The 27,446-nt window shown below is 44.3% G+C and overlaps 2 protein-coding genes across 2 annotated transcripts in view; one reads left to right on the forward strand and one right to left on the reverse strand.

Annotated features, from left to right (window-relative positions):
* The window catches only part of LOC310865296 (solute carrier family 35 member F3-like), a gene marked incomplete at its 3' end in the record, with an annotated part of 118,051 nt that overhangs the window by 36,950 nt on the left and 53,655 nt on the right, over positions 1-27,446 (reverse strand). The gene's annotated exons all lie outside the window — the stretch shown is intronic.
* Positions 6,200-8,230, forward strand: LOC310866042 (broad substrate specificity ATP-binding cassette transporter ABCG2-like; the record flags this gene model as incomplete). Its single annotated transcript, XM_083775334.1, has 1 exon — positions 6,200-8,230. One exon carries the CDS (start codon positions 6,200-6,202, stop codon positions 8,228-8,230), a length of 2,031 nt encoding a protein of 676 aa, XP_083631460.1.

The following is a 27,446-nucleotide window of genomic DNA, read 5'->3' on the forward strand; positions in this document are numbered from 1 at the left end:
ACTTTTTGTGTCTTTGTCTCCACCAGGCCGAAGGCATGTGGGGAGAGTATGTTTTGCACTCCGTCCGTCCGTGTGTCCGTCCGTCCGTGTGTGTGTCCGTCCGTCCGTGTGTCCGTGAACAGCTAATCTCGGCCACCGTTAACCCGGTCGATGCCAACTTTTGCACACACACTCCCTGGATGCCAACGATGAACCTCTGCCCCAAACTTTCCAGAACGGCCTGTTATAGCGCCACCAGGAGGCCGCTTTGTGCAAAACAAGTTTTTGCACAGTACACCTACAGATTTTGTCCAAACATCACGCAAATTGGTACACAGTCTCTCTAGAGCCATTCAACGAAACGGCTCTTTCAGATTTATCAGACTCCATCCTGATTGGTTAAGATTGGCTTCCAAAGTTCACAGGAGTGCTCAGTTTCAAACAAAATGCTGCAAATCATGAACACATCGCGTAATTTCCGTGAAATTGTGCACCCACATTCCCACTAGGCCCAGGACAAAATGCCACATGAACAATTTCAACTCAGCCTCAAGGTGGCGCTATAACTGCCCGAAAAGTGTTTTTACCTCTAACTGCACGGATCTGTGGATAACTTTGTATGCCAACTCCCTAGAGGCCAAGGAAAAACCTTTGTCTGGAATTTTTCACATCTGCTCTTTATAGCGCCACCAGGAGGCCGACATATGTAAAACACATTTTCTATTATTACTCCTTCAGATTTTATCCAAATTTCACACAAATCGGTATACACTATCTCCATAGTCATGTGATCAACACGGAGCGCCACCATTTCCCATCTTCCATCCTGATTGGCTAAGATTGGCTTCCAAAGCTCACACGATTCGTCCATTTCGAAAAAAGGCCACAAATCACAAACACAGTGTGCAATTTCCGTTAAATTATACACGCACATTTTCACTAGGCCGAGGACGACATGCCACAATTTTTTCCTCAAAATCAGCCTCACGGTGGCGCTATAACAGGCCAATTCCTGTTTTTAGCTATAACTGCATCGATCTGTATACAACTTATGTATGCACACATGGAAAAACATTGTACCTGCATCCCTCCAACACGAACCTCCGGCCCAAATCTTCCTCAACAGCCTGTTATAGCGCCACCATGAGGCCACAACCTGACCTGCCCTGGTGGAGACCTGTGCCGATTGGCACTTTGTCTAGTTTTTGCTATAAATTAACGCCTGTCTAGTACAGCATCACACAAAGGGGACTACCTTTGTCGCAAAGCTTTGAGTTTAAGATTAGGGTTTTTATAACCACGCCAACCGGGTTGAAAGCTCTGAGAAAAAGGTAGTCCCGTCACACTAAAGCACCAAAGAGCGAAAGAGCTTTTTGAGATTGTGGATTGCCACTTTAGCTATTTTTTTTATTTGAATCTTGAAAAGTAACAATATTGAACATACCGGTATGAGGTTTCCCACCCAACAGAGATATGCTATACTGCAGCTCTGTTGGGACTGGTGACTGCCTTCATAGAGACATATGTGCCCAGTAGAGTCCCAACAATACAAATAATATGATGATATTAATGATGATATTAGGGAGATTAAAAATACCGATTCTGATTCCAAAACCTATTGTTTTAATTCATATTCTTAATTCATTGTGTGTATACAGTATGCCAACAATACTGTATGACTTTTAATAAAGAGTCGTCTTGTTTTCATGTCAGATGAAAGCAGAAAACCATAGAAAAAAGAATGAGACATTGGTTAATTAGATTGAGTGAATAGTTTTTAAACTACAGCTTAGAGGTCAAGTTAAAACCCTTAAGCAGGGAAATCACCATTTGAATGGCTCACATTCAGAGACAGTCACTACAGTACTAATCTATCCATCACATCATGCATAGCGGGCGGGGGGTTGCATTTCCATTGTTTACTGGGCTCTCTTTGTTCGCCACTGCCCCCCTAGCCAATATGATAGATCGGGAGACTTGTATATCAATATTGACGCCCTGGCCTCCCAAGCAAACATAAGTTTGATTAATACAATAATACTGTACACATTTCACTTCACTGACAGCACTTAAACCATACTTGGCCTTGGGAGTGAAAGACAATTCAAGAAGCCGTGTCTGCTATTGCGATGAAAATGATAGTGTGCGTCTCTCTCTCTCTCACACACGCACACACACACACACACACACACACACACACACACACACACACACACACACACACACACACACACACACACACACACACACACACACACACACACACACACACACACACACACACACACACACACTTTATCCAAATCTTTATACAAAGGGAGAACTGAGCTTATTCTGTTCTAGAGTGTTTCTCTCTTGATTTTACAGTGGTGTAGTAAAAGTAACTAAGTACCGGTACATGTACTCAACTACTGTACTTAAGTACTATTTTGACGTATTTGTATATTACTGCTATTTCTAATTTCCGATACAGTTACTTCTTTACTACATCTCGGATTTAAAAAATATATACTTTTTACTCCACTACATGTATTCGAAAACTTCAGTTACTAGTTACTAAGATTTAGATTATTATAACGAAACATACATTAACCACTTCAAGCCCTGAATACATTTCGGCCATTTGAAAATAGCCCGATCTACAAGCTCACAACGCACAACTTGTGAAATGGGTGCATTCATTCTGCACAAAGAGTATACTTTCAACTTGTGGTATACTTTAACTACATTTCGATACCAATACCTTAGTATACTTTCACGTGGAATTCCAGACTTTTTACTTGAAACGGGGTATTTCCACTTCATTGATACTCGTACTGAAGTAATAGATGTGAGTATAATGTCCCCCCGCCACTGAGCGCCGCCCAGTTTGTCCTTCATGGACCTTGTCTTTCCACAACCTGAGCCCAGCAGCGGCTTCCATACTGCACCACAGTTTAATCTTCCAAATGCAGTGACGGGCCCCGCACCGAAGCGGGCCAATCAGCTCCGCGGGAGGGAGAGAGCCGCTGGAACTCCAGCTAAGCACTTTCATTCCTGGCACACGTTCCACACGGCTAACACAAAAGTGTCACAGCAACATTAACCATACTGCCGTCGGACGTTTCCTGTCACACTGTCCCCCCCCCCCCACACACACACACTGGCTTCCATTTTTTACAGCCTATATGCACCCTATGCACTCTCTCTAGATCACTGTTGTGTCCAAAGATCCCCAAAGTGATACGTATTTGACGACCCATCTGAAAATGTTTTTATGCGTGCCAGCCAGGGACGACCTCCAGAAGAGAAGATTTGATGTAAAAAGAAATCACACCCGTGTGAAGTGAGTGGTGCAACTCCTTGTTGTGGTCCCCGGGGGGTCCCCAGGAATTCACCACTCAAAAATAAACAAATAAACTTTTTGACAGTTTTGATATTTTTCAAAACATTTTGTTCAAAAATAGCAGATGTACAAGCTTGCAGCGTGGCACGAAGTGACACACTGTGAGCTTGTATAGGTCTGCTATTTTTGAAGAGCCAAAATGGATGAAGTGGTTAAAATGATTGTGATGCTATAGTTAACTACTATTGCTGGGGACCCCCTGGAAACGCCCCAAGGACCCCTGGAGGTCCCCGGACACCACACTGTGTGTGTGTGTGTGTGTGTGTGTGTGCGTGCGGTCATGCACACGTGCAATAATTTGTCACTGTCTGGAGGATTAAGTAATGTGATCTAGTGGTAATGTGCTTCTTTACACCTTTGTTTGATGCGGACATATGGCAACAGTATCGACCATGACTTGCTTGACTTGGTGCTGGAGCACACTGACAGAGTGCACGTGCATGCCGCTGAACACATGTGTGTGAGAGAGAGAAAAGGGATCCTCCGCAAATTAAGTGGCCGAGAACGAGCTTCACGCTCCAAAGGCTCAGTGATGAGCCTCATCATTGCATGATCAAAAAACTTGAGCGTCAAGGTTATACTTAGTCTAGTCTCATCTTCACAGTAAAGGCACGCCTCCAAGTGCTGCCAACCAAACTGAATCTGTCCATCTGGTATCCCAATAAATAATCATGACCCTTGTACTGTCTTACACCATGGACAGCATCAGACCATAGACATAGAGTCTGTATATAGCCAGGCATGACAGAATTGTTAAAGGAGCATTCAGTGATTTGGAAAAACGCCCCGGTCCGCCCCGGTAACAAGATGTGCACATGCACGCACTACAATGGGGGGGACACGCAACAGGCCAACAGCACACACACCAAGGCCCGCCCCCGCTCAATCATGATTGGTGGAAGGCCCCTCTCCATCCTGATTGGATGAAGGCTGGGGTTTTTTTACCCCCCATCCCACTAAACTGAGATCAACTCCTTATATGGTCAGCGCTTTCAATAGTATTGAGGATTATCACAACAAAACAAAAAAAGAAGTGATATTTGAATTAAGTGAAATCACTGAATATACCTTTAACATTATTGCCAAAGATGTGTCGCCTATGTTTGATTCCTCTGTTGTGTTTCACAGAAAAGTGTGAGGCAAAGTAACTTGCAACATACTGTTCAATCTCTTCAATTAGGAGCATTAGGCAGTCGGTCTATTTGGAGGAGAAGGTGCGTTTTGTACCCAGGATTATTTCCCCAGGTGTTAGCAATATGATCCTATATGACCCTAGACTGAAGTAGAGGTCTTCAGGCTTACCCAAGCTCCGAAAATAGTGCACATGGTGTGACAGAGTGACCTCACCCTGTCACTGTTCATGTTTTGCTCATTACATGCCTGTCAGTAGTGCGCACTGGTTAGGTAGGGTAGGGTATGGACAAACAAAACGACAAACAAATCACCATCCGCTCTCGGTATATCTCTGTTCAGCCATCAAACCTGTTCAATTGGTTCTGTGGCGGAAGCACAGCTGAGCACTAATTGGGCCAAACCAACTCCTGTCTGTGGATAGGGAGGATTATTTGTCACAGAGGGACACTGGACTCTAAAAAGAGGACCTTAGAAAACTAAAGACTTGAGAAAGAAAATATCTACAAGCTTAAATGAATTGAAATGTATCTTGTGCCAAACCCAAGCAGATTTGACATGTTAATAATAATAATAATAATTATAGCTCTGAGAAATGGCATTTCCTCTGAGGAGGTGATGTTTTGCTTCATAAGATTTTATAACCATGGTTGAAATGCATTTTTGGATCCAGATCTGTTGATTTATCCTAATGGTGTTCGATTTGCTTTATATTAAAAGGCCTGATTTATAATACTCATAATAGTGGTTCATTTGATTAATCATTAAAATGATTGATTACTTTATATTGATTTAATTTATGTATATAATATGTACTTACATTTTATTTTCTATTTTCAGATATTTCGGTCTCCTCTGTATTTGTTTGTCACTTATTCTGCACTTGGGGAAATAAACCTTGTTAAAACTCTGCCCAACTGCGTTGCCTCGCCATCTTTGATGTATATTGGGTCACATACTACCCTCACCTGAGACAGGGGTGTGACACCAAGAGGTTGTCATTGTACTTCTATGAGCACTTTTTACTCTTTGTACACTAGTAAACAGGCGTTCAACAGTACATGTGGTCATTGGCAGTGCCGTTCCAGGCGAAGAAGCAGCGACTCTGAGTCTCCCCCACGACACGTGACTGAACTTCTCACCCTATCTCTAAGGGAGATGCCAGCCACCCGTCGAAGAAAGCTCATTTTGGACGCTTGTATTCACGACCTTATTCTTTCGGCCATGATTCGTGACCCACACATGACGATAGGTGAGAGTAGGAACGGAGATTGCTCGGTAGACGGAGAGCTTTGCCTTCTGGCTCAACTCTCTTTTCGTCACAACAGTGTGGTACAGCGACTGCAATAACCACCCCTGCCGCTCCGATTCTCCATGCGGCTGATCTCCTTCTCCGTCCTCCCCTCACTCGTGAACAAGACCCCGATATAATCGGACCTCCATATATGGGGACAACAGCGACATCCAGCACTGACATCAGACTAATGTAGAAACCTCATATATACCCGTCTGACATCATTGTGACACACACCTAGATGGCTGGCATGGACATCGGGACCCGAATCCAGTACAATCCTATATAAGAAACAGAAGAGGTTTATTACTAGCTAGCAGCAACTCCCACTCTTGTCGCGAGATAAAGCCCTTGGCGTTAGAAGTTTCGACATCCCGGCTAAGTGCTGATCCTAAACCAGACAACCAGTCATGACAGTTGTCGAGGTTCCCAGGCAGCCATCTGTCTCCACTTTGAGCTTTCATAACATCCAGTACAAAGTGGACCTAAAGTCCTCCGTCTGCTGCAAGAGGAAGACCACACACAGGCAAATACTGACGGACATCAATGGAATCATGAGCCCTGGTCTGAATGCTATCCTCGGGCCGACGGGAAGCGGAAAGTCATCTTTCCTCGATATCCTCGCCGCGAGGAAGGACCCGGCAGGTCTCTCCGGGGAGGTCCTCATAGACGGAGCGCCGCAGCCTCACAACTTCAAGTGTTCCTCGGGCTACGTCGTACAGGACGATGTGGTGATGGGCACGATGACAGTGCGTGAGAACCTCCACTTCTCTGCGGCGCTGCGCCTCCCCAGCTCGGTGCCTCAGGGCGAGAAGGAGGCTCGCGTAAACCACCTGATCGAAGAGCTGGGACTCACCAAGGTGGCCGACTCAAAGGTGGGCTCACCGATGAAACGGGGGATCTCGGGCGGGGAGAGGAAGAGGACATGCATTGGCATGGAGCTCATCACGGACCCCTCCGTTATCTTCCTGGACGAACCCACCACGGGCCTGGACGCCAGCACGGCCAACTCTGTGCTGCTGCTGCTGAAAAAGATAGCTAGTCAGGGACGCGTCATCGTCATGACCATCCACCAACCGCGGTACTCCATCTACAGACTTTTTGACACTCTGACCTTGCTGGTTGGTGGCCGAATGGTGTACCACGGGCCTGCACCGAATGCTCTGGACTACTTCAGCAACATTGGCTATGCCTGTGAACCTCACAACAACCCAGCAGACTTCTTTCTGGATATCATCAATGGAGACGCTACCATCACCACTGTCACCAAGATGCCGGGGTCCGAAGAACTGGACATCGAGGAGTCGAGCAGCCTCGTAAAGAGCATTGAAGAGGGCCTGGCGGACGCTACCATCACCACTGTCATCAAGATGCCGGGCTCTGAAGAACTGGACATCGAGGAGTCGAGCAGCCCCGTAAAGAGCATTGAAGAGTGCCTGGCGGAGGAGTACAGGAACAGTAGCAACTATAGGGACACGCAGGCCGAACTGGAGCGCATCACCAATGGTAAAGAGTTAAACACCCAGCCAAGGACCCACGACATCACCTACAACACCTCCTTCTTTCACCAGTTCCACTTTGTGTTCATGAGAACCTTATGGGATCTCATGCTGAATCCACAGACCTCAGTGGCCCAGATGGCAGTGAACATTATCCTGGCTTTGATCGTGGGCGCTACTTTCTTCGACATCAAAGACGACCATAGCGGGATCCAGAACAGGATGGGAGTCCTCTTCTTCATCTCTACCTACCAGTGTTTCAGCGCCGTGTCCGCAGCGGAGCTCTTCATCACGGAGCGAAAGTTCTTCATGCACGAATACATCAGCGGCTACTACAGAGTGTCCGTTTACTTCCTGACTAAAATCCTCGCCGACATCATCATATTGCGTAGCATCCCCATCATCGTCTTCAGTGTCATCGCCTACTACATGGTCGGGTTGAAATTCACGGCTGCCGCCTTCGCCACCTTCACGCTGACAGTGGCTCTAGTGGCGTACACCGCCACAGCCATGACCATGGCCATATCAGCGGACCTGAACACGGTCACTTTAGCAAACATTTTGATGACCATCGTGTTCGCCTTCATGATGATCTTCTCTGGTCTGCTGGTGAACCTGCCCACAGTCGAGTTATGGCTGGCCTGGGCCAAGTACTTCAGCATTCCTCGCTATGGTCTGGCGGCCCTCGCAATCAACGAATTTGTGGGTTTGACGTTCTGCGATGACCTTGTCATGCCCAATACCACCATGTCCGATGTCTCCACCGACTGCAATGTGAGCCTAGCGGGCATAGCGTGCACAGGGGAACAGTACCTGGAGTATCTAGGAGTAGAATACAACGAATGGGGTCTGTGGAAGAATCACCTGGCTCTGATTCTAATGGCTGTCGCCTACCTCACCATCACCTACCTGAAACTACGCTTCATCAAGAAGTTTACTTAAGAGCATGTCTCTGGTACAGATTATTTTACATTATCCTCTTCACTGAGAAGGAGAGCGAGAGGGTGAGTGCACAATCAAGCAGACAGAGGAGAGAACAAGAGCAGAAACACAAGAGTCAGTTATCTGTTAGGTCATGTAACATGACAAAGTAATTCAACTGTCATTTTTTAGGTTAAAGGGACACTTCACCCTTTTTACGGGTAAGGTATGGCTCCCCCATATCTTACAAGTATGATTGAACCCTACAAACCCTCCCGCGCACTCAGATCAGCCAACGCAGGGAAGCTGGAAGTACCCTCACTAAAAACGCCGGGACAACGCTCCACACGTCCCAAACTCTTCTCCCTTCTGGCTCCAAAACTGTGGAATGCACTTCCCATTGCAGTCAGAACTGCAGCATCACTCCCAATCTTCCGCCGTAGCCTGAAAACCCACCTTTTCAGACTCCATCATGGCCCTTAGCACTTACCCTAAACCCTTAGATAGCATTTCTGTTGGATTATATAGCATTTGATACAGACTTATAGCATGTTATGTAGACAGCACTGTAATTGTATTGTATGTAGTCATAGCACGCCATAGTACACATATATAGCATAGTAGTAAAGATGTATAGTTTATATGTATAGTGTATGTATAGTTTCACTATATAAATATTCCACTGGTACTTTCTTAGCTTACGCATGTTTCATGATAAATGCTTTTTATGTGATGTATTCCCATGCTTTGTTCTTGCTTAAATGTAAGTCGCTCTGGATTAAGAGCGTCTGCTAAATGCCTAAATTGTAAATTGTAAATTGTTGCAAAAAAATGTTAATGACGTTTAGAACATTTTCCTGGGAGTCTTTATGTGTGTAATATGTGGTTTTAGATATTTTAGTATTTAGCAGTGAGCCCAGTGTCTCTGATGTCATGGACACTGGGCTCACTTACTTCCTATTTGCGTTTAAATTGTTTTATTGCAACCTTAGTTCAGTCGCTTACTATGAAAACCTGCATCTCCGTCCGTTAGTTAGTTAGTTAGTCACCCATGTCTCTCTCCATATATGGTATCACATCTCGTGACACTGATGGGGCTGCATTCGAAAAACGTCTTTCAAAAAGTAACCTCGACCAGTCATGTCTTCATAAACAGAGTCAAGCTGGAGACGCAACAGTGACAAACAAGTGGACACCACAGTAATGGAAATCCGACCAGTGGCTATAGTGCCGGCGAAGAATAGAGTTCTCAAAAATAAAAAATAAAAGAAAATAAGGTCCATCTAGGCTATATGGGTATTCCCAGACGATGCCCTAATTATTAGGGCATCGTCTGGGAATGCCCATATATGGGCTTAATATTGATGACAAACCAAGGATTTCCATATATGGGCATAACAATGGATTGTATTAGGGCCTAATATAGGGGTTGTCTTCTCGAGTGGGTTTTAAAACGGAGATTCCGTCCAAGGTGTTGTTGTTTAGCCCCTCCTATATTCAGCTATAATAGTGTAGAGTTTTGTCCTAACACAAACATTAAATGCCATTGACAATGAATGGAGAATTTCCGTCATATGTGTCTGAGCGACATGTTGTTGTCATGATGAAGTATGATGATAATAGCGCCCCTCACTTCACACGGGTGTGATTTTTTAAATATGAATTAACTCTTTATAATCAATACCCAAAATAACGATTAACGATAGATGAACCTCTTAGATGCGTGATGTAACGTTTTTACAAATCACACTATAATTCCCAATCCTCACCAGTAATGCCCATATATACCATATGGGCCCTTTGGGCACGTGCCCTGGGGCCCTTGGGTGTCACAACTATGGTTGTGTGTATTTAGGATTAAGTATTAGTATTATGAGTTATGAGTGTTATTCTGTATTATATATATATATATATATATAAATTGCTAATATATAAATTTACAGTATATGGTGATAGTATTGGTATAGTATAGTATGTATATGGAATTATCTTTGATGTCTTCTATATACAGTATATATACATGAGCAGCAGTTACGTTATGAACACTGTATTAGACTAATTCTCATCCCTGCAGTTGGATGGCCGAGTATGGGACTAATGGGTCATCAGACAGTGTGATTGTCATCAGCTGTGTGTCTGGGGTAGTCTCCTTGGCCGTGACCGTGGAGGTCTGATCAACCTTCCCCATTGGCTGACGGTCACGTGAGAGAGCTAATGGCCGTATAGCTCTCACACTACTCAGTTTACTCCTTATTTCTGTTGGCTGACCTTCGATCCATTCAACAGAGCGGAGAGAGGGTTGGCCCTCTCTCCGTTAAGCATACTTCTTGCTTAACGGTCAGTTAACCCTTTTACTGCTGCCATTTATTGAGAAATTAGGACCTAATTCATGCCAGCATTTTTTTAATTTGAGCTCTTATTTTGAAAAGCCACATTTTGCCTCAACCGGAAGTGAGCTTATTCCTGCCAGATTTACGTTGCCAAGACAACCTTTGTTTACATGATCGAAAAATGCCGGTACATTTTTGCACTCCACAACGTCGGCTCGTGCCGTCAAAGAAACGCTGTTTTGACCAAAAATGCCATCTGGGACAAGGAATAGGAGATACAGGCGATTGAAAGAAACGGATAGAATGGATTCTTATGGCGACGGTGAATTAATATGAACGATCCAGTGCAGTGCTAACAACAGTGCTAGCTAACCGGCTAACGTGAGTAGCATTATGGCTTGATCAATCATATGCACTAATAAAGGGCAATTGCCGAAGGGCTTCGGCAATGGCAGCAAGCGTTAATATCAAATTAATGCTTCAATTGCCGAAGGGCTTCGGCAATGGCAGGAAGACGGTTAACACAGTAGTACGACGGATGGGGGAAAGACCTTGGCTAGATGTTTATCTTCCAAGGTCTTTCCCCCCATCCGTCGTACTACTGTGTTTGTTAACTGACCGTTTTGCCTTATTTTGTGAAGTTGGGACATTAGTTAATAAGCGTGACTATTCCCTTCGGAAAGGAATAATTATGTTCAGTTCTGATATGTGTTTATTGTCTTTTCTTTTTTAGTTAGGAGCCATTTATTGTACATATTCTTGATTATCTTTATTATTACATTATTTGTGAATAAATACTCGCATTGGACCCTGTATGTAATATGTAACGTTGCATTGCCTTTTACACCTAGACAGTGGATTTTGTAACAAATACAAACTACAGAGATATAGACGGAGTGCACAGATCAGGGGTTTAGGTATAGAAGGAAACCTCTTGATAGCGCGTAGGAGTAAAGAGTGATCCTGACAGCCATATTATCGCTTCTCTTTGTCAGCCTGACTTAATCTCGTCATGCCTGTCCGTCAGATCAGAGAAGGTACATAATGGTACTGCATGTTGATACCAAGGTATCCAATAATATGCACACGGAGAGGTGAGGCAATTTAAATATAATATCGTTTTGCAGTTGTATACATGCAGTTAACTGTTATGTTTCGGTTTCAGCCCTGGCTTTTGATGCCTAAAAGGATCTCAATTATCTAAAGTTATTATCCTCCCTTGTGCTCATCACATTTCAGTTCAGAATTCCATTTCAGCATCGTTTCATTCACTAATAGGGTGAACAGACTGTGTGACCTTTTTCATAGATCTTATAGCTTCATGGACGTGGTTGACATTTTGTTTTCTATTAATATGTTGGATTCATATTAATGAGAATTTTCACACAGTTAACCTTTCAAAAACCCCAAAAGCTGGAAAAAACTTGACCTTTGGCTCTTTTTCCCTCTACAGCACACCAACTCTCCGAAAATAGCTGATCTACATGCTTACAACGCCTCGCAGCTCACAACACCTTGCAGCGTGGGGCATTGTTGTGAGCTTGTAGATCGGCTACGGTATTTTCCAAGGCTGTAGCCCCGCCCCCCAGCGTGCCTGTCAGATACAAGCAGATTTGATAGGCAGTTCATTATGAAACAGGCTACATTTTACTAGAGCAACAAATCAAATGTTTATGGTCGTTGTTGAGCATGAGAGACAGGCAGAACAGCGGGCCAACCCTCTCTCCGCTCTGTTGACTGGATCGAAGGTCAGCCAACAGAAATAAATAAGAACCAGCCCAGACAGGCCGGCCAGGCCCACCGGGAGTTCTCCCTGCAGTCTCCCTGCATGCAAAACTGTGCAATCTCGTTATCTCGGGGATGGCGCTTAAAACCTCTTAAACCCCTGCAGGGGGGTCCAGGGGGAAAATCTGCAACATCGGATTTGGAAGCGGAGACCATTTGGGTCTCCATTGACCCGCTGCCGGCGGGGGCAATGGGGCTCAAGAGGGTGTTAATGAACTGGTCCACATAAAAATTTAATTTTAACAAATACTGTACACGTTTTTGAAAAATATCCTTATTAAATATTAATGAACTGCACTCCATCTTTAAAGGTAAGAAAATGGCTAGTCCGGAATTCTCCTATAAAGTGCGGTCCGAGGACAGACCAGCTGTCCTTAAGGGGGTCCCCAGAAAGAAAGTGTCAATATGATGCAAAGTCTGCAGAGGTATAGTTCAGGCAGACAACTCAAAGGAGTCAGTCACATCTCACACACACTCATATCCTTAGTTCTGGTGATGGATGTTGTCCATGTTTTTTTTACTTTTCTCAATTACTTTTCTCATTTCCTTTTTTCCAATCTCCCTGTCTCTGCTCTCACGTTACTGCTCCTGAATTCCTTCACACTCCTTCAACCCCCCCTGTCCCCACCCCCATTGTCCCTCCCCGTTCCACCACCACCCTTAGTTTCTGCAGTGCAGATCTGTCCTGCTGATAACTGCAAATCCCAGCCCTTCATGCCAGCAGAGTACAGAGTCCTGCCTGACTGCCCACGGTGCTCAAAGAGCACCCCGCCTGCCTGACTGCCTGCCTGCCCGCCAGCCCACCCGCCTTGCCTGCCTGCCTGCCATGCCTGCCATACCTGCCTGCCTGCCTGCCTTCCTTCCTGCCTGCCTGCCTACTTCCCTGCCTGCCTACTTGCCTGCCTGCCTACTTGCCTGCCTGCCTACTTGCCTGCCTGCCTACTTGCCTGCCTGCATGCCTTCCTGCCTGCCTTCCTGCCTGCCTACTTGCCTGCCTGCCTACTTGCCTGCCTGCCTACTTGCCTGCCTGCCTACTTGCCTTCCTGGCTGCCTACTTGCCTTCCTGCCTGCCTACTTGCCTGCCTGCCAGGTGACAGGCCCACAAAAGCCTGCTATACTGTTAACCACACACCAAGATACTGTATACAATTTTCACAATTTTTCAAAAAGTATAAGAATTGTTACAGTGGTATAGCTAAAATCTAAAATAACACAAATATACTGTATGCTTTCCGGGTCATAATGGGTTAACCCTGCTACGCTCTCACCCAGGCCTTCCACAGTTATTACATATAATCGCATGATCGTACCTTTTTGACATAACTGCTATTATCTTTGCCTAATCCGTCGTTCCCGTTTGTCTGTATAAATTAATCAGTTGGAAATTAATGGAAATAGCTGATCTAATAAGCCCACTATTATTCTTCCATGTTTCATTTGAAAGTATAACATTGTTGAATATGCATCCTGTTTTGGTCATAGCATGTGATTAATATAGAATAGATTATTGGTATAGCGGTCATTGATTTCTCTGTATATTTCATCTGCCATGTGCAGAAATGTAATGAGTTCCAATATGTGCAACACAATTACAGTATTTGCCTGGCAATTAATTGACAATAATTTCATGGTCCTGACCTACCTCTCTGCTCTCACCTTCTATGTCCTACAACCACCCCCTTAACCCACCCACCACCACCACTACCGTCCACCACAGCACATAAATCGTGATTGGCCAGCTCATCTATAGGATATAGCGTCGTAGATCAACCGCGGGGAGCGGCGCGGACGGAGCGTGCGAAGCCTCGTCTCGGACGGCTGGCCCGAGCCGCCTGTCGCTGAAGGTGACCATATGACAGACTGATTGTGATTGTCAGTGTTAATAACAGCTTTGCCCAGCAGGACCCCTGCGACTAAACAGGGATCAGTGAGACGGTGCTCTCGTGTGTGTGTGTGTGCGTGTGCGTGTGTGTGTGTGTGTGTGCGCGTGCGTGTGCGTGTGTGTGTGCATGTAACGATGCTTTGCCGTCCATGCACGTTGTAACTGGCTGCCCTCCCAACCGTCAAACTGCACTGGCAGTGTTCATGTCCTTTGTACAAGTTTTTCCTGTACTTCTCATTATGTGGACATAAATACACATTTCAAATGTGTGTGTGTATGTGTGTGTGTGTGTGTGTGTGTGTGTGTGTGTGTGTGTGTGTGTGTGTGTGTGTGTGTGTGGTCACACCTCCGCGCGAGTAACAACGGCCCGCAGTGCCACGGCTCAGTGGTTCAGGCAAACAGATCCATCACTGACACACACACTGCATAGAGGAAGGCTCTCTGCTTGTTCTCTGAATGCACGCTATACTGTACCACGTATATATTGCATTGTTGCCGATGAATATGAATCCGTGGGTAAATGAATGGTGCATTTATAGCGCCTTCATTCAACGTGCTTTGCAATGTTGTCAGGCAGAAACCTCTTATCTCCATGTTTTAACTTTTTGTGTTTCGTAAGTGACCCGCCCTATACTACCTGATCATGGACGACATGGAGCTGCTATATTTTCGCTATTTTTTTGCTTTGAGTGTTTGTGTAAACACAAACATTGAAGACAAAACAAATGTGAGGATGCAAATTGTGATCGGCCGGAATGAGATGTGATGATGTATGATGATAAGTTAAGAGCGCCCCTCACTTTTAATTAGAATCCTGAAAAGTAACAGTTTTTCTTTTTGGGGGGGGGGGACAAGGATTACAGGTTGAATAATAGCAGAGAATAACTTGTGTACACATCTGTGAGAACTGGCTAAGCTATAGAATATAAACCAAAAAAGTAATCAACTATAGGCCTATATGCTCATCGGGAGCAGTTATGGACTTCAACACTAACCGCCAAGGAGTCAGAGATCCACCCGGGGGGCCTTCCGATTCCCAAGGAGCCAGAGATCCACCCGGGGGACCTTCCGATTCCCAAGGAGTCAGAGATCCACCCGGGGGACCTTCTGATTACCAAGGAGTCAGAGATCCACCCGGGGGACCTTCCGATTCCCAAGGAGTCAGAGATCCACCCGGGGGACCTTCCGATTCCCAAGGAGCCAGAGATCCACCCGGGGGACCTTCCGATTCCCAAGGAGTCAGAGATCCACCCGGGGGACCTTCCGATTCCCAAGGAGCCAGAGATCCACCCGGGGGACCTTCCGATTCCCAAGGAGTCAGAGATCCACCCGGGGGACCTTCCGATTCCCAAGGAGTCAGAGATCCACCCGGGGACCTTCCGATTCCCAAGGAGTCAGAGATCCACCCGGGGACCTTCCGATTCCCAAGGAGTCAGAGATCCACCCTGGGGAACTTCCGATTCCCAAGGAGCCGCTCTACCTCCCCAAGCCACTGCTTTAACCACTGACTGGCAGTTGTGGGAAAAGCACTCACATTATTTACTTAAGTAAAAGTATCAATACTGTGTAGAAATACTCTGTTACAAGTAAAAGTCTGATATTCAAAATGTACTTGAGTAAAAGTATTGGCATCAAAATGAACGTACAGTACCAAAAGTAAAAGTAGTCATTATGGAGAATGTCACATTTCAAGTTTTTAAACGTATAAAAGTATTTTAAAAATAGCAGATGCGACTCATTGTGAGCTTGTAGATCGCTATCTTCAAATGGCCGTAATGTATAAGGCTGGAGGGGTTAATGTAGCCTATGTTTTGTAATAATATAGTAAAGTACAATATTTGCCTCTGAGATGTAAAAGTACTGAAAATTGGAAATACTCCAATAAAGTTTGAAAAAAGTTAACTGCTGATATTATTATAAGGGTTGTCAAACAATTACTTTTTGTGCCAATGTTTGCTTCTTAACCCATTCTTAATCCATTTTGGTGTCAGCATCATGTTATGCTTTAGCTATTGAAAAATAGCAGATCTACAAGCTCATATCGCGCCACCGAGTGGCGCGATACGAGCTTGTAGGTCTGCTATTTTTGAAAAATCGAAGAGCGACTGACATTTCTAGAATCTGATCTCAGGTCAGAATGGGTTCATCAGACCAGTGTGTGTCCAGTGGAAACCTCGTATGAATCTGATCTCAGGTCAGAATGGGCTAACAGTCACACGCTGAAGGGGAGTGCTGTAAGGCCAATCATGTGACCACGCTTCAGGGGTCTGGTGATGCTGTCAAAGGCAGAGTTTTCTCGTTTGTAAATCTAACCGGCCCAATGGGGATGCGGGATGATCCAGTATGAACAAATCGCCAAAGAGTCCCACTTTGGCCACGCCCCCATCTCAGAAAACGGCTCTACTGAGAGCAGAGTTCTTCAACTCTGCCGAAACCCAACCCCTATACCCAATGATTTCGGGTTGGGCTGAGCCTAATTGGTCGGGCAAGGCCGAGCCTCGGGTTCCGTGACTCATGCAGTATAGAGAACAGCAAAGAATGTACCTCGACATTGAATGAAGGATAATCGGTGACGTTACAAAATCGCTTCCGTATGAATGAACATAACAGATCTGCAAACCCAGAATACAAGCCAGATTAACGCGCTTTGGGTTTAAAAACAAGCCCATTCTTTTGCCCATTCTGCTGCCGTGTCCGGTGTACTTTAGCCTTCCCTCCTATTTTGTGCAGAACGTAGCATGTTTTACGAACAACTGAACATGTCTATTATATCCAGCTATTACAGTATATGTGCGTTCTTTCACTGCGCTATAATTGGAGTCACCAATGGTGCTGCATACTGCCAATCTTTCTTTTTTTTCCTCTCTTGGGTTTATTGGGGTTTTCGGCTGGGTATAAATATTAAATGCCTGAATAAATAAAATTAAGATAATTGTTAGGGTCGGGGCGAGCCTCGGGTAGCCTCTGTTGAGAACTCTGAGACCTGAGAGTCCTGCTTTCAGATTTTAATTAAATTAAAATTCTGGCTGAGTGCCAGGCTATATTCCTCATCAGTTTAAGTACATTTACTTGGGTACTGCACTATCATTTTGAGGTACTAGTCGACAGACTAGTTTTCTTTCCGATGAAATCAACACTGCCATCAAGTAAAATGCCATACATGTCCAATATACTCCTGGTGCTGAAAAGCAGAGCATCAAATGTTGGCAGCTTTTATTGTCTGGCAGCGCGCTCTGCACTGCCTGCATGCGGCCTTGCTGGTACCCTTGATGTCGTTCCTTGTTAATTCGCCCTCGTGCTGTTTCTCTGGCCGCACTGAACAAGACGTCAAGCCAAATCACGCCACAGGGAGAGATTGAAAGAGGGAGTAGATTAATGGACTTTTTTTTTTACAGAACACACTAGTCTCATATTGTCAAATCAGACAAAGACATGTGAACTATTTTCGAGTGGAACAAACGAGACGGGTTGAGTGACGAGAGCTGAGGGCAGGACTGTGAGCTCTATGTGCGTGCGTGCGTGCGTGCGTGCGTGCGTGCGTGCATGCGTGTCAGAGCGTGTCTTTTTCCACTAGAGAAAGAAGAGTCATAGGAGAACGCACAACTTGTTTTTAAAATATAGTCATTTAGACAAACGTGCTCATAGCCTAGTCGCTTCTTTTGGGTTTGTTTTCATAGACCTGGCTGCTTATTTCGCTCACAAAATCGGGCAACTGTGCACGGCTGGCTTTTGCACCGCAATAACAAATAGCATTTCCAAATTAATCACGCGCATTAACGCAACAATTATCTTTCCCAGGTGTAATTAACAACACACTGCGGCAACGTAATATGTCCTATAGAAATATTCATGAGCGTGCTTAATGTGTCCGTTAAATATCACTCTCTTAATAACAAGCAAACGCCTCAGGGCATGCAGGAGCTAATGAAGCTCAGAACATCTCGTTTTAGAAGATGGATGGTGTGCTTCTGCTGTGAAGAGAGAGACACACAGCTCTGGCTCCACACCCACGGGTGGTGGAAAGTACGTTTTGGATAAAAGTGAGTACATTTAATTTGGTACTTAAAGTATAAAATGAGGCCAATACTTTTGCATTCTTAAGTTTGAATTCAGGCCTATTACTTTGACTATGTGTATATATATTGTGGTTGTGTTATATTGCTGTATAGGTTTACAATAGTGCATCTCGTCGACTAAAACTACTATGATGATTTTTTTTCCGTTGACTATCTTTTTTCACTGACAAAAACTACACAAAAACTAAATAAAAAACGAAGCTATGATGACTAAATATACTGACAATTTCGTCAACAAATAAAAACTAGACTAATTGTTAGGGAGGGACTAGTGGAGAAGACTAAAAGAAAAGTAATTTCACACTTGGTTGCATGCTAAAAATAGCCGATTCACAAGTTAACAATGTGTCACAGCGACGCGTCGTGAGCTTGTACAGTAGATCAGCTCATTTTCAGCACGCAACCAACCAAGTGTAAAATCAGCCATCACGACGCCAAAATACATCTTAGTCAGCAAAATCAGCTGTAGATTTAGTCGACTAAAACTGAACTAGACTAAAACATTCCAGATGACTGAAATATGACTAAAACTAAATGGAATCTTATTCAAAAGACTATAGGATTAAAACTACCTCAAAATTTGCTGTAAAAATCAACACTACTGTGGTGTGCTTCTGGTGTTAGAGAGTCCCACAGACACAGACAGCGCTCAGTGGACGGGGCAGGGGGGGAGTCACTCTTGCCACCCGACCCTGTGGCGTAGGCTCGGTGACACATATCGTGGCTCGGTGACACGCAGCTGTGTGACAGCAGGCCCGGGCTATGCCGTCAGTCAGTCAACACGCATGGCGTGATTCATCTGACCGGCCTCGCCGGTCCCACTCCAGAACAAACCAGAGAGACAGACAGTGGAGGGAGGTGCGAAGACTGCGGACGGTGCAGGGCAAGGTGGTGGGCACAGATCCCATGGGGGGGGGGGGGGGGGGACGGACCCCAACTTCGTGTGTGTGTGTGTGTGTGTGTGTGTGTGTGTGTGTGTGTGTGCGTGTGTGTGTGTGTGTGTGTGTGCGTGCGTGCGTGCGTGCGTGCGTGACTGTGTGTTTGTCCTGTCTGTCACGCTACAGATGTGATGAGCAGATGTTGATGGTACAGGTCAGCGCCACAGTGGCACTCAGACAGACTCAGTGTTCAGTGACATGGCACAACACTGCATGCATGCAAGCGTGTGTGTGTGTGTGTGTGTGTGTGTGTGTGTGTGTGTGTGTGTGTGTGTGTGTGTGTGTGTGTGTGTGTGTGTGTCACATTGTAAAATCGTACCTCTGTACACACATACACACACAAAGGAAAAATGATTTGGGGAGGTATAGGCTATACAATTAGTAAAAGGTTCAGTTTTAGGTTTCAGGGTTATAGGTTTTGCTGGTTTATGGTTTCAGTTATGCCCGATACTTAGTTGCACACCGACTACAGCTCATCTACAAGCTTGTAGATCTTCTGTGTTGGTGCAACACAGACACACAAACTAAGTATAATTTAAGCTTCAGGGTTAGGATAGTGGATACTAGTGTGCATGATTGCCAGGTAGGTATTTGGACTCTATAATGCACTGAAGTGAACGACAAGTATAGGTATTTGGACACTATAATGTAGTGAAATAAGTGAATGACAGGTATAGATAATGTTATGGTGAAATAAGTGAAGGGCAGGTAGGTATCTGGACATGGCAGTGGAAGGACAGAATGAGAGGAAGTGGGACAGAGAAAGGAAGCGTGTGTCAACACAGCGCGTCTCCTGGAGGAGGAATAGGGAGCAGGTGGCTCCGTCATCCGAACACCTGCTTTGAGACGTGGACAGAATCACCACAATGATGAACCCACTCACGTTGCCGTGCAGAATACTGATTCTCTGCTGCTTCATGCTAACAGCCCATGCTTTGTCCCATCAGCTGACAGTGACGGTGCATTCTCAATCGTTGTCACGTCAAGGTCAAAGGACATCCCAAATTGATGTGTCCAAAATTGAATGCATTTGGCCACGGACACCCATCTGGAAATGTGAGTGAGTGAGTGAGTGAGTGAGTGAGTGAGTACGGTAAGTATAGTTTGATTTGTAAAGCACCTTTCAAACAATGTTACAAGATGACATTGTTTGACAATCAAACAATCAAACAAGTTAAACAACAAACATTAAAATTAAAACCCCAGTCTTCTGGTACAGAGATGCACTGTAATCCAACTAGTCTATCTCAATTTACAATTTAGGCATTTAGCAGACGCTCTTAATCCAGAGCGATTTACAGTAAGCAAGAACAATGCATGGTGGTAATACATCAAATAAATAGAAATAGTTACATCCATCTAACAGTAGTACAGTAGAACAGTAGAATATCTGTACAATGAATATGAGTATACAATATAGAGTGATATGTCTACACATGAATCTGGAGGCCCGTTTCAAGACCAAAAATGACATCATTATTTTGTTGAGGCCCCCCTGAGGGTGGATGCCCCCCCTGAGGGTGGATGCCCCCCCTGAGGGTGGAGGCCCCCCCTGAGGGTGGAGGCCCGTTTCAATTGAAACTGGTGAAACATACTTAAGGCCTCCTATGTGTCTACATAATATGCTAACTAATAAATTGCATACGCCTGTAAGGTCGTCAAGGCTAGGCCCACTAATCCTTCAATCCACCCATGCAGATGTAATCGCATTCACCTCCCTTTTGGCACGAAGGAGGATTCTGCTCACGTGGAAATCCCCTTCCCCCTCACCTATATCCACCTGGCTGGTAGACATGATGTTTTTCCTAAAGCTTGAAAAAGTAAAATTCAGAGGCTCAATCGAGAAATGCCATGCTAGATGGCAACCCTTCATATCACACTTCAACAACTTGGAAACACTCCCGAGCGATCAGTTGTAATTTAATTGAATTACTCAGCATCAATTTCAATGTCCAAAGGAGGTATATGCAGTAGGCTATATTATACAAATGTCTATTTGGTATTTTTTATTCATTTATTTTTCTCTTTTTTGTTCATCTTACTTACTCTACTATTTATTTTTCCTTATTTTGTTGTATTTAAATTTATTTAAATTCTTATGTTTTGCCTCCCCTATGTCCCATGGGAGGGTGGGAGGGTAGGCTGGGCAAGTGTGACCACTCTTGGTCATTTTGCCCAAACTAAGGGGAAGGGTTGCACAAAAAAAAAGAAAAACGGGGAATGCCACCAACAACAATAACGATGTAAAACTAACCTTGTACATTTCCCTATTTAAAATAAATAAAATAAAAGGCTAGTACAAGTGCTACGGCATGTGATGCAGGCTAACATGGAGTCTGAAGAGGTGAGGTTTCAGACTACGGTGGATGACTGGAAGTGAGTCTGCAGTTGAGAGTTCATTACATATCCCATGGCTGACAGGAGCCACTCCGTTGTCCATACTCTGTCTCTAGCCATATACGAATAGTCCTCTTGTACTGCTCATTGGCCCACTAAACAGGTCCACATACAGTAATATGAATTATTGATTTCTCTTCAGATGTATTGCCATAGCCTGTGGCTACGGGGAATAAGTGTGCTTTTCATCTATTATCACAGACACGGTGTGGGGAGTCCATTCAATTCACTTTAATCTCATTTACAGGCTTTGGGGGAATACCGTAGGATTGGGAAAAATCATGTTTTTGTTGTGTTTTTAGGAGTTCCTCCTATTCTGGCTGATCATATTTGACTGACTTCCAGATAGTAGACTGATAACTGTGCCCGTGCCCAGTTCATAGATTATATCCATTCCCAGTAAAAGCTGACTTGTGGTTAATGTCTGAGTGATGTTTAGGGACTGTCTACCCTTCACTCGATAGTCTTTCATAATCGAACATGAATGTGTTCAAAAGATATCGCAAAGCCAGCAAATCGCTTGTGGATTTTTCGTTTACAACATACTACTAATGAGAATACTTATTATTAACCACTCCTCACATGTAATAATATTGGCCAACATTCAATAAAAACTGTTACAGCAGATCTACAGGTTCACATCGCACAGCAATGCATTGCATTGAGATGTGTTTTGAGCTTGTAGATTGCCATTGGCTATTGTCAAGAAAACTATATCTGCCAAATATTCATGGTATTTTCTCAAGGTTATTTCTTTTTAGATTGGATGTGCGTACTCTATGATTTGAATACTTGATACATTTTCATATTTTAAAATAGACCTACCGGTAGTTGCATAGGTTGCAAACAGCGCCCCTACTGGTACTAATAGTCATTCTCGTGCTCATGGCCACATAGACAGGTGTACACGGACATTGCTGTTCCTTGGAGTGGTTGCACCACTCAAAAATGTTAGCTCTGAAATATATATTCAAGATTTGCGCCACATTTTCACGACTTTAAAAAAATAGCAGACCTACAAGCTCATATGAGCTATGAGCTTGTAGATCTGCTATTTTTCAATAGCTAAAGCATAACATAATGCTTTAAAACACCAAAAGGGGTTCCCGCCCAACATGGATTAAGCATGACTGATGCTTATTATGTCTGTCCTGTTTGACCTTGGTCTGCCATATAGGCCTATACCCGTTCAGTTGAAGCTTGTCCTTTACAAAACACAGCCACAATACCAGAGGGAGTGACAACCATCTGGGTAGTACCACCACCCATCTATAGACATACTTATGCATTGTGAGCTTGTAGACGGCTATTTTCAAATGGCAGAAATGTATGTATATAGGGCTGAAGTGGTTAATGAATGTTTTGTAATAATAATCGAAATCTACAAAGTAACTATAGTAACTAAAGTGGAGTAAAGGTACAAAGGTAGTGGAGAAGTAAAAGTACTGAAAATTTGACATACTGAAGTAAAGTACAAATATACCTCAAAACTGTACTTAAGCACAGTACTTAAGTAAATCTACTTAGTTACTTTCCACCACCGTCTATAGAACAAACATGGGCACATTTTCCTTCTACCACATTGCCACCAAAATGTGGAATGCCCTGACACAATCCAATTATTAACAAATGTGGCTTCTTTCAAAACAGCTGTCACTCTGAAGAGCAAACAGAGCAAACAATGCAATTTGTACACAGCAGGCGTCTCTCTGCACTACAGAGCATAATGACAGTGGATTTGGTGCGAGTGATGTCAATTCCACCCCAAAAGCTAAACAACATTGCACGAGTTCAGCGGAGGTCAGTTACCGGTTTACTGAACATGTCATTTTTGTCTTTCATTCCAAAGAACACTCACTAATGTTACAGGAGCCTTTTTGTATCTTAAATGTGTTCAGTCAACGCTCTAGGGCTAATCCTAACTTGGGTGAGTTGATCCCTAAGCTTCTGCCACAGGCAATAAGTCTCGCACATCCTCTCAGAATGTCTGTTCCATCCAAAGGACTCGATGGAGCCGCTGTTTGCTATCTGGGCGACTGTTAGCTTGACGGTGAATGAAAATATTCTGTTTACTAAGCTTAGCAGTCGTTGGGACAGCGCGGTATCAATGGATGGACTTGAACAAATGTTGTTTGCCAGATTTTGCTAAACTCTGGCAACTTTATAGAAAAAACGCCACATTACAGCCTGATTCGGAAAGCTTCATTGCGCCAAAAATAGCCAACCCACAATAGCCACGCTCACAACACGTTGCATTCGTGACGCGTTCTGAGCTAGGTCTGCTATTTTGGGCATGTGACACCGTCGTGCCATGGAGCATAATTTCGACTTAAGCCCTGGCATCCATATTGTACGCACGTCACTAATTATAAAACAAAAAAAGATCTATAAAACATAAAGAATTCAACAACAAAAAATAGCAGAACAAAACCTTGATGTCTTGTGAGTTCAGATAGGGCTTGTGTGGTCCTTGTCCCTCCCCACCACCAATTCTATCTCCCATAAGTTGTAATGTTTGCTGGTCCATTAATTCAACAGGGGTATTGTGGCCAAGCTCTTCCATATTGATTTGCAGTGGGGAATGTGCTGGGCGTGCGGCCAGACGGTTATAAGCTGCTGGCCCATGGTGATGCTATACCCTTGCTCGCTGCTAAAGGCAGAGATAGGGCTTAGCATGGGAGCGACGTCACGCCATCTGGGGACAAGGCTACAGTATGTGTGCATGCCCACTGCCAAATGCTGAGTAGCTGCTACACAGGGTCACTTAGTAATGGTAATATATAATGCACAAAGAACAAAACATGCATGCATGCACGCACACACACACACACACACACACACACACACACGCGTGAAAATTTTGATTTAGTTTTAGTCATAGTCTTTTGAATAAAATTCCATTCAGTTTTAGTCCTCTGAAATGTTTTAGTTTTAGTCTAGTTGTAGTTGACTAAGGTCGCATTCATACCAGAGAGCTTTGCTGCGATTAAAACGAATCCTGCTGCGCATTGTCAGAAAGTGCGCTTCGTTTGGCAGGTGTGAAGGCTCATTCGAATCCTAATGCGCAGCAAATAACCGCATTTTACTCCGCCCAAAAACGTGGGTTTCGCTTCGCTTCGAATCGCACTTGACTACGATTCGGTGCAGGTGTGAATGCAATCCGCAGTAAATAAAGGAAATGAAGCAAACATAATGTGGCGGGTGAGGAGCTGAACACAGTTGGAGACGTAGAAGGCATATTTTACACAGCGCAAAGATGTCCCGTTACTGTGGATAGACGTGGTCGAATAAGGAGACTGAAGCCCTGATCGAAATGAGGACGTGTACATTAATCAATTGCTTAAGAAAACACATAAAAACACTGCAGTGTATTATAGCCTACATAATATTCTGTCTGTCTGTCTTGTCTGTCTGTGCGTGCCGTAAACATGGAGTGCTGTCACTGTGTGGGGACTGGGGAGTTATATCAGTGCGCTCATGCAGCGCTGTACTGCATGCCCAAAAGAACAGTGTGTGGCGGCTGCGTGCGTAGAGAGAGAGAGGGGGGGGGGGTCCCAGACGGCTCGACACATGCACGTTATGAGTGTAATTTTATCACCATAGATTTCACTGTGTAGCAGTGTAGGCTATAGTTTATGAATGGAACACATTGATAAAGGTCCCCCCTGCTGCGTTTCCAATTGCTGCGAATGACAGTGTGAAGGCAAACCGCAATCAATTAAAAATGCAAGAATTCCATTTCCCCGCCCATACGGATCTGAGTCTACCGAAGTATTAGGTGAGAATGTGACCTAAGTGTCATAAGATTTTAGTGTCTGAGTGCAGGCCTTCGACAGTGTTGGAATGGCCTATGTGTCTGTTTGGTTTGACTGCTGCTACGGATCCTTTATTAAACAAGACTCATAACACTATTACAGAGTGCTGATTTTATATTCCTTTCTATGTCTTATCTGAATCTGCACCTAGTCCTACAGTATTTCTAAACTCTTCCAGACTGTCCTTGAGTCGAGCGAGCCTTTCCCTTGAAGAGACTGTACTACTACTCATTAATGTATTCACTATCGATTGGAATGACACAAATCATGAAGTGTCCAATAATTGCCATGAAACTTTGAACACCCAAGGAAGAACCACCACCCGCAGCCGGCTCACAGCCCACTTCACATTTTGGCCCATAACTAAACTCTTGTACCATAAGTCGTACAACCTTAATGTTTCTCCCTGGATTCCTTGGGATCATAAAGAAACTCCCCACCCATTGTTTGTGAGGTTAGGTTTAGTCATAGTTTTTGGTTAGGGTTTAGGCACCACCTGGGCGCCACACCAAAGAAAGAGGGAGTCTCGTCCATTTGTGCCACTGCCAGACCAGATTTCCTGCCATTTCGCATTTTTTTGGGTGTGTAGCGTTAGTCCGACATCCCAAAAATCCGACGAACATAAATCTGACTACCCAATATTCCAAGCATAGAGCCCCATACGAACCCTATCCCCATGACCCTAATGTCAGACTAACGCGTCCACACACATTGTCCAAAACTCACACAAATCAGTACACATTATCTAGTCTGGAGTCATGTTATCAAGATATATTCGTCAGATTTTTCATATTCCATTTCGGTTGGCTATGACCGACCTCCAAAGAAACATTGCAATTCCTGGGGAGGCAAGGCGGCATGGTGGAGACCTGAGCTCAGAGGAGCACACAATTCAGCTTTTATTTGGATTTATCTTTATTATTAATTTTGGTTTGTTCCTTACTCTGTCTATTACTGTACATCTCCTGTGTTTCACTCTTACTGCTGTCACTCACTGCTGCTATGACATCTGAATTACCGCCCGGGATTCAATAAAGGTTTATCTTGTCTGATCTTACAATAAGTTACTGGAAAGAGGCGGAATAATCTCGAGTGTTTCCCGGGAAGCTGTGCATGTCATTCACTCAGTGCTTCAGTTTAGAATGCTGTGACATCGATGACAAATTCCAGAGCAGCTCAATAATTTACTCGCCGGTTTCACGAAACAAATGATCATCCACCGGGGCGTGCGATAATCCTCTGCTGCGCTATGAGCTTTGGATATGCAAATCTGGTCCCCCGACAGCATAACACCGCCTCCGCTGCAAGAAAAGCTCCAGCCAAACAGAATGGCATGCGGCGAGGCGGAGTCTTCTCCGCAGCAATGACACAATCCTTCAGAGGCACGCGTTTGATCACATCAAAGCCTATTGTGTTGAGAGTGATTCAGCAATATAAATAGAAACATAAATAATAACAACACACACGGACAGGCTCTCTCGAGTGATACACACGAGTGTTGCCCCTTACTGACAATACCAAAAAATTATGACACATTCTATGTCCCACTTCAGAACTTCAGATCTTTTCTAAAAAACATTATTAACACGGCACGTGGTTCTTATCTAACTGTAATGCACGTAACTTGAGAACCGTTCGGCCGCCGACTTCAAATTCGACACACGCATTCCAACTAAATAAAATAAAGTGAATGAATGAATGAATACGATATACCATATGTTTTCGCTATATATTTTTCGCATATATTTTCAAATAGCCTATAATTATAAAATAGGGATAACATGGTTAAACTGTTCCTCATTTTTCTGGGGACCCCCTGAACCACTGTTTGGGAAACACATGGTTATACGACTGGGTATATAAAGGTGACAGACAGGAGGTGCTAATGGTAAAAGGAAAACTAGAAATGACAGTTTGTTTATCTGACTGACTGTCTGACTCTAGTACTCATTTCAGTGAGTGAGGGAATCCCGGAGCTCACTAAAGCTGCAATAACAACTTCCCTACTCAAATC

The sequence above is a fragment of the Protomyctophum parallelum genome, assembly GCF_964188405.1.
Source record: "Protomyctophum parallelum genome assembly, chromosome: 10".
Classification (NCBI taxonomy): domain Eukaryota; kingdom Metazoa; phylum Chordata; class Actinopteri; order Myctophiformes; family Myctophidae; genus Protomyctophum; species Protomyctophum parallelum.